Genomic DNA, 19,003 nt, shown 5'->3' on the forward strand with positions numbered 1-19,003 from the left:
GGGGACTAAATGGTGTGTTTTTAAAAGTCTTGGAGAAAAAGGTCTTTGAAAGTAAGTGTTCACTTCAGGGAATGGTGTTTATTTGACTAGAAAAGAGAAGTTTGCCTGCAGCTTTCTTGCACAGTATCTTTATGTTCTTGGTTTAAAAAAAGAAAGGGAAGCATACAGGAAGCTATCAGGATGAAAGCACATCAGGTGGTGTGTCCAGCCTCTCAGTTGAGTGGGTCCCAGTGTTTTTTCTGGGCAACAGTTATGCAGCATCAATAAGATATTTTTTTTTCCCAGTTGCTGCTAGAATTAGCCAAAAGCAGTCAGCTGATGAGCAGTGTAGGAGCAGAGCTGCTCTTGCTTCCTGAGCTGCCTGTGGGTGTCAGGGAGATGTCAATTTGTGCCAACTATATATGGGAATAGAATATTTTCCTAAGTTTCTAGGATGAAGATCGGCCATGTTAAAGCTCTGCGGGCTTTGGATGCAAAGATGCTTCCAAGCTTACCTGAAATACCATTGCATATCACTAGTTTATAATGCATTATATAGTCAAACAAGAACAGCATCTATGGTCTCTATACGCATTATGCTGTGCAGTAATTTCTAGCAGTGGCAATTGCCAACAAAAGGATGTCGATTAAGTGTATTGTTGCTTTTGAATCTGCAAGGAATAAACAATTCTGCAGCAGAGGAAGGGGGCAGGATGGGGTATCTGGGGGAGTCTGGCAGGGTATAGAGTAACTGGAAGAAGCTGCTCTTTCCTCCCTGGTTCATTACCTGCCATTAGCATTTTTATTGGAATTTTTATTGTAGGTGGACAGTATTTTGGAGAAGTTAAGTAAGGACAGTGGAGAAATCCAGTGTGCTGGCGTTGGAGGGAGAAAAGGGAGCAGTTGGTTGTTTAGTTCATTTGGATGGTTGTGGGTTTTGTAGGAGGGAAGTATGTGAAGCTAAGAAATAGGCATGCTTTAGCTACTCGAGGTTGTAAATAAAATAGACCTTGTGAGAGGTTGTTTGACTCACGGTTTGTCCAGTGCCCAGGAGCTACATGAACCTTTAGTAAGGAAATCTGCAAATTGGAAGGATTTTTGTGGAAAAAAAGGTCAGAAAGTATGCCAAGTCATTCCTATTTGTCAATATACTGAGTGCTGTGCTCAAGGGAGTAAAAAGCAGTTGCAGTAGCTGTTGTACAGAAGTGTACTAGAATTACTAATCTCCCAAGAGCAAGCTAAATATTATTCAAAGTGCATCTTAAAGTGAATGTTAGTCACCAGTGGTGGGACCAAGCAGGCATCTAGCATGTCTTGCTCTACGTGCGATGAAGCACTCCTACTCATACTGCCTTAGTCTCTGCACTGGGAACTTAGCTCACTGGACAGGCAGCATAACTAACGACTATGTATTGGCCACTTAGTGAACATTAAGTCCTGGATTACCTCTGCTTTTCAACCATACTGCAGAGTAACCTTGTTCCTAGTTGGGATTTTGTGCTGTTAATGTACATACTGTCAGTATTGCTGTCATCAGTGTTCTAACTTTTATTTTTAAGTGGAGGAACCTTGTTACATATGTATGCTGGTGTTATTATGGACTGAAGTAGACTGCATATTTTAAGGCCTAAGTGGGCTGAATTACATGGTCTAAAATGGGATGGCCGTGGTGTCTGTATTCCAGTAAGACAATGAATGGAAATACATTGTGCTGGAAAAATTGCCAGTGTGGTTTTAAGACCATGCCTACTGCCTCATAAATGCAGTTTCAATAGTCTTAAATTTGGATTCACACATACAAATGGCTGGATGCAATCTTTTTTGCTGTTAAGCATTTTTGGAGCACCTCGTGCTCTATATGCAAAGGTTAACTAGGGCCTGAAGGAAGCTCAGGGAAGTACAGATGTATTTGTAGCAATGAGGACCACTCGCTAAGCTCAGGATTATTCCTGCTACATATTATTTCAAGGTAGAGGCTTTGTTTTCAACTCTGCCAGTGTCTTACAAAAGGTGCTGCTCTGCTCTAATTTCAGTGTCCAAAGTCATTGTGCCAAAATCCCTAATTCCCACATGGTTGGTCATGTCAGAAAGGTAGTCTGTTTGATACAAGAACGAATATTCTTACAGTTATGCATGTTGTTACCTTAATCGTATGCTACACTAGAATTAGAGCTTTGAAACTATGGTGCTACCATCTGAAATTGTGTGTTTATATAGAATTTTTTTTACTAGATGAACATAGTCATCTTGTCAGATAATGCAATAAGCTTTGGGAGGAATGCACAGCCTGGAGTCTTGGGGTAACTGGGGGCTTTGCATCCCTGTGAGTTTCGGGGGTCTTGCATACAGTCTGAAAAATTGCTGTAATAGACTTCATTATTTAGGGTATTTTTGATTCTTGCTAGTATTCATTGCCCCATTTAAAGCATTTATTGACTTCATGTGGGAGGAAGCAGAAGGGGGGGACTCAGATCTGTGCCATGTCCTCTTTGCTGTTACTCCCATGTGCTGCCAGTTGAAGTAAGACCATTTGCTCCAAGACAGCTTGCTTGTGCTTTGCCAATGTCAGTATTTTGGATCCTGTCACTTCCCAGGTTACTGAATTAGAGTTATTTGAGCCTATAGATCTAGCAAGTGTCCAGACGATAAAGTTCTCTGCTGATGTAACAAGAATATTTCCTAGCATCTCGCTTATTTAACGCAATAGGTTCTCTTCCCAGTGCATGCCTCTTTAATTCATGGTTTCAAAAAAACTAATCCAAGGTAACCATTTTTAGTCCTGTTACTGTCTTCTTGAATGTTGAGCTATAGACCTGTTCTAGTTTGGGGATATGAAGGAAAATCCAGTGTCCTGCATCTTTGCTGTTCCAGCTTTTCCATCTCTACTTTTTTCTAGGACAGTCTGTGTTTCCCAGGTCCAGTCTCCTGTCCTTCAGGGCATACTTAAAGTCATCTTTGCTCAGGGTGTTCTCAGCCTTCACCTGCCCTTGTGGGGCAATTTGGGCACTGCTTTGTCTTAAACACAAGCGTTGTTGGACTTGTGTGTTATCTTTGCAGTTAAGGCAGGAGAATGCTGTCTGCTTACTGTGCTCTGTTTCATTAGAAGCCCTGAGAGGGCACGTGTTGGAGGGAGGCCAGGAACGAAGTGCCCAGGATAGACTGTTGCACCATGATTACTCTTGGGCAGCTGTCAAATGGCAGGAAGCCCAGACTAAATCTTTAATGACTCAAAGTGATGTTCTGGGACTGTAAATGAGCTCAGGAGTCCCTACAACAATTTCAGTTGGATGGGAACAGTCAACAAATGTGCATGTTCCCTATTTCAAGAGGCTGTTGGGAAAGAGGTAAGGCCGTTGGAGTACAGTTTGTATCAGATCCATCTGAAAACACCTTTGTGTTGCTTTATTGCCTAGTCAGCCATGGGTGAAAAGAGAAAATATGTAGTCCAAAGAGCGTGAGTAACTTCCAATGCTTGTCATGCTTTAAAGGTAGAAGTAAAGTCTCAAAGGGTATTTCAAGAACTGTAAGTTCTCTCGTATTTCTGTTCAATACCTGTATTGTGTCTAAATCAAAACCAGGGCTTTAAAAAAAAACCAACTTGGGATAAAAGCAGTCTGCTTCTTAAAAGCCAGATGTATTACAGAGCTTGCCTATACTAATCAGCCACTCTGGAAATTTCCTAGCTTCACTTAGAGAAACAGATTTGATAGTACATAAGCACTTGAAAGGAAGACTAATATGGCAGGTTGGCTTGTTGCATGTGTAGAACTGTCTTGAGTAGCTTTGAGTTTACAGTTTGCTGTTTGGCTTAATGCTCAAAGCAGTTTCCTTTTACTTAAGTACTGGAATAACTTTGGCTATGAACTCTGACAGCAGTATGGCCTCTGTTACTTACACTAGCACGCAACTGAGCTATTAACTACACAGATGCTAATAGTGGTGTTTTGTTTTCTTTTTTTCCAAGGGGGTTTTGGAGAGGAAGCTGAGAGGGTTTTTTATTAGTCTGTAGAGAGGAAAATTCTGTCTTTCCAACTTTATTTTGATGTCTTGCACATTGATGTTACCTTATGAAAAGGTAAAACAGATTTTTTTTTTTATTTTCAAGACTAGTGATGTAATAGAATTTAAAAATACTAAATGGTTTTTCATAGTGAACACTTGGTTTGGAATATGCTTGTGTCTGTGCTGGCATGATACTGTAGCATGAGAAAATCATGTTGAGGTAATCCTGTCTTGTGCAAATCAATGTGCTCAACACTGTTTATTTGCTCAGTTTCCCTGAGTACAGCATTATTTTGGAGGAAGGATATGTTCTGTCATTCAGTCTATATTTCACTGTGGCTAGCATTCAGCCTTATACATCAATAAGCATGGATTCCTTACTTGCTAGCAATGGTAAAACTCTTTCAGTATAGTCTTGGCTATGTTGCTGGCTGTTGTTTCTGTGTCCCTTTCAGGAAAACCTGTGTAACTATCCTGATTCAATGAGATTAGACTTTATACATATCAACCAAGGTGGTTTAATAGTGATAATATAGATATATATCACACTGTTTTGTTTTTTCTTAATGTACACTTACAGATACACACCTACACACATATGGAAAAGCCAGGATGTCTAGCTGAAATCTGGGTCATTAAAGCACCCTACATGCATATAATGAGAAAATACCCCTTTTTCTGGGAGTAAATTAAAGGCAGACTTGTATGTCCACACAGCAGTGTCATTTTCTTGGCTGAGTTCTCCTTAGCAGTTTGTGGGCATCTGAGTGTACTTGCAACTTAGAACACAGAAGCATGAGGTTGAAATGCTAACAAGTTGTGATATCTTCTTCATCTGAAGATTTACTCAGTTTGCTTAAAGGTTGGCTTTTATCTTTGGGAAATTGCTTGGTAGAAACTTCATTTCCTTGGAGGTCTAAATAAGAGCTTATTCCCACTCCAGAACAGCTTGACTGTTACATTGGAAAGAAAAAGCAACTGGGACTAGGTTGACAAAAGTAAAAGGAAATAAAACAAAAAGCCTGTTCCGTTCAATGAATTTAATAAAGCTAAAATATCAAAATATAAAGACACTGAGGCATTCTAGCTTGTTAGGAAAACTAACAGACTGCTTCCTCTTGGCAAAATACAGTTGCTGTTAATAATCACACAGATGTGTTAGTGTCCAGAACAAGCATTTCTTTCTTGCCTTTTCTGTACTATGGGATATAAACTATCTGAAGTATACCATAAACTGTTCTGTGGTCAAATATCTGAAACGTATGGAGATCAATGGAGAGATTGTGCAATATAGAGCATTTTTTGAGTAAATTAAAATTGTATAGTAAACTCAATCTTGTTCTTAGTGTGATGAGAACAGGATATTAGCTATACAATTTGAAATCCCTGGTCTTTCCAGGGTAGAATCATAGAATCATAGAATAGTTAGGGTTGGAAAAGACCTTAAGATCATCAAGTTCCAACCCCCCTGCCATGGGCAGGGACACCTCACACTAAACCATGTCACCCAAGGCTTCATCCAACATGGCTTTGAATGCTGCCAGGGATGGAGCATTCACAACCTCCCTTGGCAACCTATTCCAGTGCCTCACCACCCTAACAGGAAAGAATTTCCTCCTTATATCCAATCTAAACTTCCCCTGTTTAAGTTTTAACCCATTACCCCCTGTCCTGTCACTACAGTCCCTAATGAAGAGTCCCTCCCCAGCATCCCTATAGGCCCCCTTCAGATACTGGAAGGCTGCTATGAGGTCTCCCCGCAGCCTTCTCTTCTCCAGGCTGAACAGCCCCAACTGAACACAAGCATTTTCCTGTGATTCTTGTATGATTCTTGCTAAAGCTAGAAATATTTTTAGAATAATGTTAAACTGAACAAATGTGTTCATAGTCTTTGAGGAACATTTGATGATGAATTGTCCTTTTTATTGCAGTTGCTTCTGCAATTGTTTCCTATGCTACAGGCTTTGTCTTGTGAGAACTCAAAGAAGGGCTGCAAAAGGCTCATGGCTTTCTAGAGGGTGCTTGCCTTTGGCAGCCACATTGCACTGGATGACTACTTAGGATGTAATTTCTTTGGGCTGAGAATGTTGAGAGTTGTCACTTTTTTTCTTTAATCTTTTATGTATTTATTTTAAGAAACAAAATCAATCTTTTAGTGAAGGTTTGCAATAAAGATTGGCATTTTGAAGATGCCACTCCCATAATCAGTGTGTGCCTCTTTAAGGAAAATGTAATATGCAGGCAACTGAAGGTTTTATTTCAAGAGGCTAAAATGCTAGGGGCACCACTTCTGGCAGCCCGTGCTGCCTTGATACTTAATCTGCAAGACAGGAGGTAAATTTTTAGTGAAATCTTGAACAAATTGGTTTTACCTCTTAATTTGGAAAAAGTCTCCTTCCCTTATATTTTTACTTTCCTCTTCTCCTCCTAAGCCTCCATCTCACGGGTTGCAGGGGAACTTGATAAATATTCCTTAATAAAGACGCCGCTTTTCTTCATGAAGAGCTATAAGTTTATCATGCAGCCATTTGGCATTCTGCAGGAAGTTTGACCTGAACACCTAAGTGTGTGTTTTCAAGTGGTCAGCTGTTCGGTGCTGTTGTGTACTGTGATGTTAAACTACCAGTGACACTTGATACAGGATATGTATTTGAGATGGTATATCTGACTGACATATTTGGAGATGACTTGTCTGTGATCAGACAAAGCTTGTAAAAGATCAGTTTCATTTTTCTTAAACTATGTGGAACATGCGTGGAGATAAATGTACTGCTGACAGGGCAAAGGTTCCTTTGGGGTGTATTTTCTTCCATATTTACCAAGTTCCCTGGCTCCTGCATAATGACTCTGTTGCAGAACTGAAAACATCCATGTATAATTGTCTACAGCTCTTGTTATAGCTTTTGATGGTCCAATTCATCTGGACTTTCAACTGCCACTGGAGACATAGAAGTACTGATATGATCTGTTTATCTAATTTTTGAAGGCAGGTTTGGTCTGCATGTGCGATAACCTGAGACTTGCTATGCAGGTTAAGGACTTTGCATAGAGATGTTTTCGATTACTTGGCTTACTGCGAAAGAATTTCAGATTGAAGTTAGATTCAAAGCTATGAAAATTATCTGAGTGAAGCCATCTAATATCTTGGGTCCTCCATATGATGTTTTTCTTGGCAGGGTAGGAGATCACAGATGGAATATCAATGGGATTGTTTGTGTGCCATTGTGGTATCTGAGCTATTGAATATTTTTGTAAAGGATGTTGCTTGATGAACTTCTACTGACTCTTGTGGGAAAGTAGATGATGACCATAATTTTGTAGAAGATTATCCATTTGTATGACTCGGAGTTAAATTGAAGCTTCCAGTAGCTTTGTGAGGAATTTTGTTGGGAAAGATTTTGAAAAATTCAAGTTTCCTCTATGGTATGTGCAGAAATAGTTTAATACTAGACTATTTTCCAGCTATCGTTCATACACACTCCTGTTTTCACCAGGCTCTGAGAATGTTAAGCTATTTTGGCATTCCTGTCAGAGGAATCCTGCATCAAATGTTTTATAACTAGTTCAGGCTGAAGTTTGTCAAAGTTGTGCTTGTTCTGTATTTGAGAGGGAATATAGGACACTGTTGTAGCTTTCAATCTTTCTTTGGGGAATTGCTTCAAAGTGGTAATCCATTGGGATTTGCGAGATTAAGTTAGCATTTATCAGTGTTAACTGGTATTGGAGTCCTTAGGTGGTGTGTGTGCTTTTGTGTATCTCTTTGATCACCATGTGACACAGGTTGAGTGCTGCAATAATACTGAGCAATAGCTATTGATGAGCCTTATTTTTTTGTTGTTAAATTTTGATCTTATGGAAAAGAGTAAATTGAAGGTGGGCAGCTGGGATCTGATCTTCTGTTTGCTGAGTGGTTTTGTGTGTACTGGTTGAATTTGAGGAGAGTTGTCCATTCAAAGTATTCAAGACTTCCTAAACCAAGAGATGCTAGTAGTGTTTCTTTTGATAAGTGAAGCACTTACAGTTGGAGTCTTCAGTTTTCAAAGGTTATCTTGGCTTTGGACCTAAGGAGTGTCCTTATTTTCTATTCTTCTTGTGAAGCTAAGGAATGAATAGACTCTTAAAATTGGATTTTAGAAATTCCCAGATGCATCTCTGCATAGTGCTGTTGTTGGCGAGCTAGCAAACAACCTTACTGCTAATGTTTCTACTTTGGCTTTATGAGAAACTTACACGTGATGGATTTCCATATGGATCTGCATAGTTGGTCTCTTTGCACATTATTGAGATATTTTGGTAAATAGGTTTCTTTTCTAGGAGCTCATTTTAGTCTAATTTCTGTCTTGGCTCTTCTGCCATAACCTCATAGCTCATAGGTTCCAATATTACTGTTCCTTCAGATACACTCATCTTCTGAGACACGGATTCCAAGTCTTTCATGACTCAGAACCTGATCACACATTCCTGCTTTTCTAGTCCTTTATTCTCGCCTTTTCCAAAAGAAGCTATAGAAAAAAAAAGAGACAAGATCACATTATTGCACAGGAGTGCCTAACCATGTGAACACAAGATGGGGAGCAGAAAAGGAGTAGGTTAGTCACAAGCTGAATGTGAGTTAAGTGTTATGCTATGGCAAAAAAAGCCCAAAAGGCAAAGAATCAAGTATGGCACAGGACTATAGCCTACTTCGTGCAACACGTACTGCCTCATCTGTTGCACTGTGTAGCTGGGTGCTCAGACTGATGTCCATACTGCTGTCAAGTTTGATTTTTATTTTTTTGGCATTGTGACACAAGTTTGAAGGTACAAGAAAGCCAGGGTACTTTTGTGGATGCTCTTAAAAACATCCTTGTTGTTGAGAAAGCATGCAAATGCTTGAATGAAGACTTTTGTGAGTTGAACATAATGTTCATGTTATTGTAGAGTTGATCGTATTATTGATTGTATTAGGCCATACATATCCCCATATTAATAACTGGACATTTCCAGATCTCCTCATATTTTGAATTTCCATGTAATTGGCCATAAATCATAGCTTTTGGATCAGTTTTATGTAAGCAGGTGGCACATTTCACTTAGCAAACACTGCTGTGTTTGAATTTGTATTTGCGTCCACAATCTAACTCTGAAAGTATACGGAAGCAGTCAAAGAACCTGCTGTTAGATCAGTTATAGGAAGTCACATAAAAAGGGGGAACAGAGGAACCTGACCAGCAAATTCTGCAGGTGGCTCTATGTACACACAGTCATCTTCACTAGGCTTTGTGGCAGGGTAGTTTGCAACCTTGCTTAAAACTAGGACTTCAGAAGTTTCCTGTCTGCTTTCAGAAACTCAAATAGTTTGCTTTCCTAATAGCTTGGTGCAAAACTTGTAAGATTGGCATTAGCCAGTATCTGTTCTGGACGTAGTGATACTTCTTCCTTGGTTTCAAGAGAGGTTTTAAGGCTAGCACTTGCACATGTGCTATGTGATGTGGAAAGTACTTCAGTGACTTCTGTCCAGCAAGTGTTGCACTAAATACTCTTCTCATGTTTCACCAGCTTTGGTTTAAACATCAGTTTGTCTTGCCTTCGTGTTCATTATCCCTATTCTCTTGTAAATTTGCTTCTGCCAGATGTCCTTACAGATCCCTCAGGTACAACAACTAGAGAGGTTGAAGTGAGACTTCACCGTGCATGTGGTGAAGCTTCTAAGTTGCAATTAAGATACGGTGGAAATTTTTCCATGAAGTAGGGCTGGCGAAAGTGTTATCTTGAATGGGGTTATGTGGTGAAGTCCTTCTTGGAGGACTTCGTTAAATGCTGGGGGAGGCAGGGGGCATGGCTGGTGTTTTGACTTGAAACCACTTTTTCAGCGCAGTAAAAGAACTGTTACATGTAATAACAGTAACTGATACATTCACATTATCCATATGTAGGGAGGAAAAAGCGGAAGTCATGAAGTAAATCATTTGATTGGTAAAATAGATTGAGCTGGCGCTTCAGTGTACTTCAGAACAGTGAGTTAGCACATTGTATAATTTAAATCATCTCACAGACGCAGTTGGGAAATCAATTAAAGGATGATGGAAGAAATTAACTTGGAAAAATCTTTAGACTTCTGTAGAATCATAGAATAGTTAGGGTTGGAAAGGACCTTAAGATCATCTAGTTCCAACCCCCCTGCCATGGGCATGGACACCTTACGCTAAATCATATCCCCCAAGGCCTTGTCCAACCTGGTCTTGAACACTGCCAGGGATGGAGCATTCACAACCTCCCTGGACAACCCATTCCAGTGCCTTACCACCCTAACAGGAAAGAATTTCCTCCTTATATCCAATCTAAACTTCCCCTGTTGAAGTTTTAACCCATTCTTGTCCTATCACTACAGTCCCTAATGAAGAGTCCCTCTCCAGCATCCCTATAGGCCCCCTTCAGATACCGGAAGGCTGCTATGAGGTCTCCACGCAGCCTTCTCTTCTCCAGGCTGAACAGCCCCAACTTTCTCAGCCTGTCTTCATATGGGAGGTGCTCCAGTCCCCTGATCATCCTTGTGGCCCTTCTCTGGACTTGTTCCAGAGTAGCTAGCAGTACTTTTTTGATTCATGATGAATATAGCAACAAGTAGGATATGCAGTTGACTTGGCTTACAGTTAAAATTAATATAAGTGTTAGTTAATATCTTTAACTGTGGGACCTTGTTCTTTGAGGAACATCTTGGCTCTTCTGAGATAGAGGAAAGGCTATGTAAGAAAGGTGCATAAAATATAGATGCCCAAGAAGGCCATAACACAAAGCAGATTTAGGTTTAATGAGTGTGTGTGTCTCAGGTCACAAATTCAAGGGTGAGTATCTCTTCAGCTAAGGAGCCCTTCTTGTCTGTGTGATGTTACTTGCCCTTTAGTTTTCTTCCAAGACCTTTTTCCTTGTGTACCATGTATCACTCTGCTTAGAATGAAACATGAGTGTAATTGCTGCCCAAATGAGGCTTCATTTTAATCCTGCTATCATCTCAGTGACTTTGTGAACCTTTCCAGGGAGCAGTAGGATAGAAAAGGGAAGAGAGGGTTTTGAGTTCACTGTCTTGCAGTAGTTGTCCAATTCTTCTCTGGGTATTGGCTTGTAAGGTAAATTCAGGGAAGGCTGTTATCCTACTGAAGTTCTTTGCACCCAAAGTTTTTGCAAATCCTACTGACTTTTTTCCTTGGCAAGTATCTGACACTCTTGTTCTGTGCTAGATAACATATTGCCTTACACACTACATTTCTTGCTGTAGCACTGAAACTTCCCAAGCTATTTTGGGAGGGAATGGGGTTTATGTTGTGCTGCTGTTGAAAAACAACAACAAAAATCCCAAACCAAATAAACCCAAACACCCAAAGGTGTGCATGTACGCATACACACACAAAAAAAACCCTTACAGTCTTGTACTAGCCTGTGTAGTAATGTTATGACAGAATGAGGAGTCAACTCTTGTTTTCAGTGAAGTCAGCAAAGCTCTGATTGCATTGACTTCCACATTCACTCTATGCATCACGTGAAAATTACTAGGTTTTGTTGTGTTAGACTACAAAGTAACAGCCTGGGAAATCCCCAAATTTGTTAGTTTTGTTATTTAAATACAAAGTTGGGCATAGCAGGGTATTTTTGTGGTGCTTTAGAAAGTGAGAATACAAATATGCTGTTAAAAGGTTTGTTGAAGATCCTGAGAGTGCAGTCAAGAGAAGACCACACAAACTGCTTCAGGATGCTTGTATTTTTTGCCTGTCAACAGATTATATTTTGCTATGGTGATTTCTAATAGTGTCTGAATAATGTTGCTCAGTGTTTTGAGTGCACACACACAACAATAAAATCCAGAAGCTTGTTTTAGGACACTAACTCAAGTGCGTGCTCTGCTCAAGGTTTGTATCTGTGGTTGTGAATTCTTCAAATGGAGGTGGGAAAGCAAACGGGAAAAGCAGGCGGGGTAGGTTTATTATGGAATATACCACCATGTCCTTTTGAATTTAACTCAAGCATAGAGACCATAACATTAACTCTTAAATGCATTTGTGAGAGGCAGAATTATTCATATATTTAGAATCGACTCCCCCAACTGTGTAAAATGTGCAAAAGGAGAATAAAAATGAAGGAACACCTAATTTCCTTAGCATCGTCAGTTTGATCTCTGGTTGACTTCTTGCATCTAATTGATCTCTTTTTTTAATGTTTGTGCTCTGAAGTCTTGATTCACTTGATCTTGTATGAGTTCTTAAGCCCTTGTGAAGGCCTGATTGAACTGATAATGTTGCTCTTATTCAACATGTAGCTTAAACGTGCACATCCTTTCTTGGTTAATGAAGTGTCCATGTTTATTTGAATAGACCACTGAATCAGGACTGCTAAACCAATGGCCTTTTCAGTTGATTTACTTTCTGACCTTCAAGTAAAACAGTATCTGTATTTTCAGTACTTGGTGGAAGTTTATCTGATAGGCCATTACAATAAGGTCTGATTAGCAGGCATCTCTCCAGGTTTCCCCAGAGCAGCTGGATGCTCTGTGTGTGTAAATGTCTTGAGGGAGGGAAAATTAAGTTGCTTGTGGGTAAGCAAAGTGCTTGTGATATTTTCCTCTGTAATACTCCACTTTTGTCAGAACTCCTGACAAACTTTCAATTTACTCTTGATGGGTACTCAGTAAAAAATGGCTGGGGTATTCCACCAGTCTGAGTTTATCAAGATACTTACTTAGGACTACTGTTGATTTCTACTCCATCACATCTTTTCTAGTAAAAGATTCATTTATTCTTGCCTGATGTGACTGAAAGAAGAAACCTACCCCTTGATGTCAAATGCAGAGTAAAAGCTAGGTATCAGAGTAGAAATTTCTACTCTGATTATCAGTAGTGAGTTGCCCACTGAAGGATCTAGGTTCCTCATAGTTTCCAAACGTTTGTTCCTCTGCTTACTTAGGAAGTCTTTATTATATACCCAGTGAGATTTAAGGCTATTTTTTGTCTAGTTGCACTGGCCTACAGGAGTAATAGTTTGGTTTTTCTTTTTTGAAACAGCGTTTGTAAATAGTTGGAAGAAACAGAAATAATTTGTGCTCTTACTGTATAAGATATTAGCTTCTAAGTTAGACATGCATGTGGACAAGTATATTGCACCTTACAAAGTGCTGGTTAAATGAGGTGCCTGATTTGTAAATCTTGATTTCTAGCTTTCTGGGCTATTAATCCTGTAACTAATTCTGTGACATCCTGTATGTAGGATGAATAAATTCAGTGACGAGAATTGGATGAAGCTTATGCCCAGCCATGGTGATGAGCTATGGAGAAACTAGTGATGTCATCTGATGAGAAACATTGTATTTTGTAAATCTTCTGTTGCCATTTCTGCTGAAGTGTCAGAAGGGGTAGATAGGGAATAAGGGTGGGGATTTTCTCCCCTGGTTTCACATAGAGAAGCTTTCCATATTGTGGATGGATTCTGGAGGATAGGGGGCAATTCTGCATTTGAGAGAAAGAAAAGAATTTGAGCAAGACTGAGAAGAAGCAGTAAAGAAATATAAAAATAGTTACTCCAAGATTGCAGGCACAAGGTTTCTTGGATTGAATTTTTTGATGACATTACCCAAACTATATATCCCTTACACCAACCTTGGGACTTCTGCAAATGTTGTTGCTGCATAGTACTGTTGAACTAGATAAAGCATCTTTCTTCCCCCAAGACATGCCCTTGTTTTCCTGGCATCAGTCTATAATGGTTTAAGCAGTCATCTACGTTGTGTTGGATTTTTCAGGTGCAGTGTAAATAAAGCATTGCATGAAGTCATAAATCCAATCCCTCACAGTTTAACAGGGAAGCAGGGAATGATGTAGTCATTCTTATAATGAAGAAACTATGAAATGTAATCTGTATCTGAAATGGCCTAATTGTGTGCTCTGTCATGTTCATTAACTTAATCTGTAAATTTGCCTCCAGTTTGGGGCTAGTTTCTTAGTGAATCAGTGAGTTTGTTTTGACTACCTTACTGATGAGTGGGATGAGAGAAAACAAGTTGCAAAGCAACTTCCCCTTCTTTCTCCCTTTTGTGTGAAAGTTATTCTTGCTACCTGATCCTCCTCTTCTGTTCATAATGCTGTTTTTGCTGTTATGTTCTCAACTTCTTCACCGGCCAAAATTCATTTAATCTCCAATGTTTCTTGAAGCTTCCCGTTTTGCCTACGTACTGTTCTGCATTCTGCTTTACTCCAGAGAAGAGGTTACCATTCTCCCCTTGGTAGCATTCTAATCCATTTCCCAGAGTTCCTGATGGTAACTGGGGATCAAGGGTTCTCCCATAGCAGGCCCTGCTCTTGGATCAGGAGGTCCCTGATTCAGCCATGGGGACCCAGAGGGTCTTCTGTTTCTGCTGATACATGCTTGCTGTGTTTCTGCTCTCACTCCCCGCTGGTTGCTTTTGGCTGTGGCTATGGACTGGTTTGAATGGATTGCAGCTATCTTTGACTTTTATTTTACTGGCTTTGTGAAAACTGATTTAGGCAAACTTTAGAAGTTTACGCTGCAGATAGCTGAAAGTGTTTCCATGTTTAGTGGTTTTGTGACACATTTTAGATTTGAACATATTTATCAAGTTTTGTATGAGAAACGTGATTCAAGGCAAGCAAAAATCTGTACTCTTGGTCTTGCTGCTTGGTGTACTGTAGTGTCTGGCTGTTTGGACAGAAGTCAAGTTCACTCAGTATTATGCATGGAAGACATCTTAAATATTAAGTAATTTGGAAGCTAGTGTTTTTTTTTATGAAATAAAGTGATTTTTACTTGTAGAAATAAAAAGATAAGAAAGTAATCCTTTACTGTGATCTCATGTTTAAAAATCATGGACGTAATCCTGTATAGAAATACTTGTAAAAAAAATTCATGGAACTATGGTTGTTGGGAGGCTGGAAAGCACCAACAGGCTGTATAACATCTGAGCAGCTGTAACTGTATTGGTGCTTGGCCCTTAGCAAATGTGAGATACCTTGCATTAGTGTGGTCTTAGTGAAGTATAGTAATAAGAAAAAAAGAAGGAGGAGGTAGGAGGGAGGACAATGGGAGAGGCCTTCTACTGTAAGCCAGAAGCACTGGCTCTTCATTCTGGAGGGTGAAGAGTAGCTCTCGGTCACCAGTAATTTGACATACTGAATTGATTTGCCTCAGCTTCTCACAGCACTGTAGTAGTGCCCAGGTTGAGTGTCCTGGGTGTCTGTGGCAAGGTGCTGGGGGCTGCAGGGTCCTTGGTGAGGAGATGTAGAGGCTGCCCCATGCCAGACAGAGTTCTGCAGCACACAGCTGAGCCCCTCAGCCAAGATCATGACCCCGCTGTAAAGTGTGCTTAAGAAAGGGTAAAACACTACCCAGGTGATGAGGAGTTGAGGGAAAAAATGTGAGAAACTCCTTTGAGTTTTCCATTACTTCATTTACAGAAGAAGACCCACCTTGGTGTGACTTTTTTGTTTGGAGGGCACAGAAACGCCTTGTGGTATCTTAGATCATGAAATTAAGAAGTCCTGATATTAGGAAGCTCTTTGTCTTGTTTTTTTCTCTCATCCCTTCCTGTTATGGATGAATGCTGGAGAAATCGCTGAAGAAAGTATTTTAGGAAGATAAAGAGTTGTGGTCAATGGCTCAATGTCCAGCTGGAGACTAGTAATGAGTGGTGTCCCTCAGGGATTGGTGTTGGGACCGGTCTTGTTCAACATCTTTGTCGCTGACATGGACAGTGGGATTGAGTGCGCCCTCAGCAAGTTTGCCGATGACACCAAGCTGTGTGGTTCGGTTGATACCCTGGAGGGAAGGAATGCCATCCAGAGGGACCTTGACACGCTTGTGAGGTGGGCTGATGCCAACCTCATGAAGTTTAACCATGCCAGGTGCAAGGTCCTACACCTGGGTCAGAGCAATCCCAGGCACAGCTACAGGTTGGGCAGAGAAGGGATTCAGAGCAGCCCTGTGGAGAAGGACTTGGGGGTGTTGGTTGATGAGAAAATGAACATGAGCCAGCTTCAGTGTGCGCTCGCAGCCCAGAAAGCCAACCGTATCCTGGGCTGCATCAAAAGGAGCGTGACCAGCAGGTCGAAGGAGGTGATCCTGCCCCACTACTCTGCTCTTGTGAGACCTCACCTGGAGTATTGTGTGCAGTTCTGGTGTCCTCAACATCAAAAGGACATGGAACTGTTGGAACAAGTCCAGAGAAGGGCCATGAGGATGATCAGGGGACTGGAGCACCTCCTGTATGAAGACAGGCTGAGAAAGATGGGGCTGTTCATCCTGGAGAAGAGAAGGCTGCGTGGAGACCTCATAGCAGCCTTCCAGTACCTGAAGGGGGCCTATAGGGATGCTGGCCAGGGACTCTTCGTTAGGGACTGTAGTGATAGGACAAGGGGTAATGGGTTAAAACTTCAACAGGGGAAGTTTAGATTGGATATAATGAGGAAATTCTTTCCTGTTAGGGTGGTGAGGCACTGGAATGGGTTGCCCAGGGAGGTTGTGAATGCTCCATCCCTGGAAGTGTTCAAGGCCGGGTTGGACGAGGCCTTGGGTGATATGGTTTAGTGTGAGGTGTCCCTGCCTATGGCAGGGGGGTTGGAACTTGATGATCTTAAGGTCCTTTCCAACCCTAACTATTCTATGATTCTATTTTAGTAGTGTGGTATGGCACTAGAGCTTTTTGGCTCAGATGTCTTTGTGGAAGAGATACAACTTTAAATACATCCTTTGTCATTTTTGTAAGGGGGCATTCATGTGTGCAGGTTTCTGTGCATCTGTGGTGGTTTCCTCAGCCACAGCCAAAACCCTAACTCCTGTTCTCAGTCAAATGTAGAGAGAGAAATCCAGACTCTACATCACTGCTGGCCTTCACTGAGGTTATTTGCTCCTCATGACCAGTAGATGTGTAATCCTGAGTCACTACTTGAGCTACCTTAGTAATTTTAGGTTTGTTTTGATTTAGGTTTTTTTTTGGATTTTTTGTTTGTTTGTTTTTTATTCATTTGCTTGTTTCTTTGGGGGTTTGTTTGGTGTTTTTTTATTTGTTTTTTGTTTTTTTTTTTTAAATGTCTGTTAAACTGGATGCACTGCATGGTGGAATAGGAGCAGTATTTGAAAGGAGAGAAGGAAAACTTGGTAATAAGAGCTGAAAAGCTGGAGGAGGGGGAGACGTTTGGGCTCTTAGATACACACGTTTTCTTTCTTTTTCTGGGTTGTTTTTGGTTTTTTTTTTTTTTGGTTGGTTGTTTTTTGTTTGAGTGGAGAGAACACTAGAGTGGAAACTGGGTGAGGATTTATTAAACTGGAAACGAGTTATTTTTGTGTATGGCACAGATACCATTTCCTGAAAAAATGGGAAAACTGGAAAAAATACACAATCCAGCAGTTAATGATCATTTGTCACTTAAAAGCAATGTTTGACTAGCTCTGAGGTCTTTGCTTTTCATGTTCTGCCATCCTATGTCCCGTATATCAAGAGTTTCTCTGTCAAAAAGCGCACGTACACTTCAGATCATGACCAGCTTCTTGAACCATTTAGCAGTGGTTAACTCAGCTGGAACTGATGGTTAAACTGACCTGCATGGGAATGGAACAGACTGCTTTAAGTGTGAGTTTCACTGTGGTAGAAAGGTTGAAATATTTGGGATGACAGTGAAACATAAATACTTGATTTATTTTTATTTTTATTTTTCCTAGCAGTAGCTGTCAGTGAATATGTTTTTAGGGCAGGAAATACTGTTTGAATACACAGCAGTACTTTGAGTGGTGTCAAAAGCCATGAAAGACATTAGATTATACCTGCCCTGCAGCTGAAAAGGATGTATCTTGACTACTGTGGTCACATATGTCATGCAGGTATATGCAGTGGAGATGCCAAAATCTGCACTGAAACAAGGCATGTGTTCCTAGGCAAGCAGATGCAGCTCTTGCTGATTTATGACACAAACTGTCTGCACAAGGTCCTCTTAAAATGCTAACTTGTGTCAGTGATAGTTTGTGTGCGTGTATACTGTGCTCCATTATACAGTCCAGAGATGCCATGCTATGGTTTGTATGCAGCTTTCTTATATTAAGAAGAAAAATGATTTCTTTCTGTTTATTCTTCAGGCAACAAGAGCCTCTCTGACTCAACATTGTACCAGTCTGGGGGAGTCACTGGGCAAGGAAAATGATATTGCTCTGATTATTGATGGCCACACACTGAAGTATGCCCTTTCATTTGAGGTCAGGCAGAGCTTTCTGGACTTGGCACTCTCCTGTAAAGCAGTCATTTGTTGCAGGTAAGAAATTATGGGACTTTTTCTGATGACAAAATGGGCAGAAAGCCTGAGAAAAATTCAGTCTGTTAACTTTCCTTGTGCTACTGTTTTGCAGTTGTATTTATCTTTATATATGTGTGCACTGGAATAAAAATATTGTGTGGCAAAAGCAATTGCAGTCCATGCATTTGAAGCAGTTGAACCCATTGGCTTTTCCCATCTCTTACTAATGTCTTTTCATGTGTTGGGACTCTAGGACTTGGTACTGCAGGGAGCTGTACTGGGGCTAATGCTGGTCAGTATCTTCATTAATGACCCAATGATTAGATGGAGTATGCTCTGAGAATGTTTACAGATGATACAAAACTGTGAGGAATGGTTGCTATACCATATAGCTGTGCTGCTGTTCTGAAGGACCTTGACAGGCTGAAGAATTGAGCAGAGGGAAATCTCATGAAGCTCAAGAAGATGAAATGCAAAGTGCTGTGCCTGGGGAGTTACAGGCCAGTGCACCAGTGAACCCTGGGATTTGTCAGGCTAGAAAACAGCTTTGTCCAGAAGGATCGTGGGGTCCTGGTGGACAAGATGACCGTAGGTCAGCAATCCACCCTGTCAGCAAGAAAAACAAAAGGCCAACAGTATCCTGGAATACAGTATGAAGAGCATTGACAGCAGGTTGAGGGATGTGATCCTTCTTCTCCACTCAGCACTGGTGAGGAAGATTATTAAGGGTCTAGAGTGTCTTTCATACAAGGGGAGGCTGA

At 40.7% G+C, this 19,003-nt stretch overlaps 1 protein-coding gene across 4 annotated transcripts in view; it reads left to right on the plus strand.

Moving 5' to 3' along the window:
* ATP8A2 (ATPase phospholipid transporting 8A2) overlaps positions 1 to 19,003 on the plus strand; it is a 323,111-nt gene that overhangs the window by 105,580 nt on the left and 198,528 nt on the right. For all 4 annotated transcript variants that reach the window (XM_057399592.1, XM_057399594.1, XM_057399593.1 and 1 more), the window contains one exon: positions 18,088 to 18,260. In XM_057399592.1, the coding sequence (XP_057255575.1) occupies positions 18,088 to 18,260 (173 nt within the window). The remainder of the gene's footprint in view (positions 1 to 18,087; positions 18,261 to 19,003) is intronic.

This window comes from Pezoporus wallicus, unplaced genomic scaffold (assembly GCF_028554395.1).
Source record: "Pezoporus wallicus isolate ANWC-B61680 ecotype Strahan unplaced genomic scaffold, APGP_CSIRO_Pwel_v1 scaffold_6446, whole genome shotgun sequence".
Lineage (NCBI taxonomy): Eukaryota > Metazoa > Chordata > Aves > Psittaciformes > Psittacidae > Pezoporus > Pezoporus wallicus.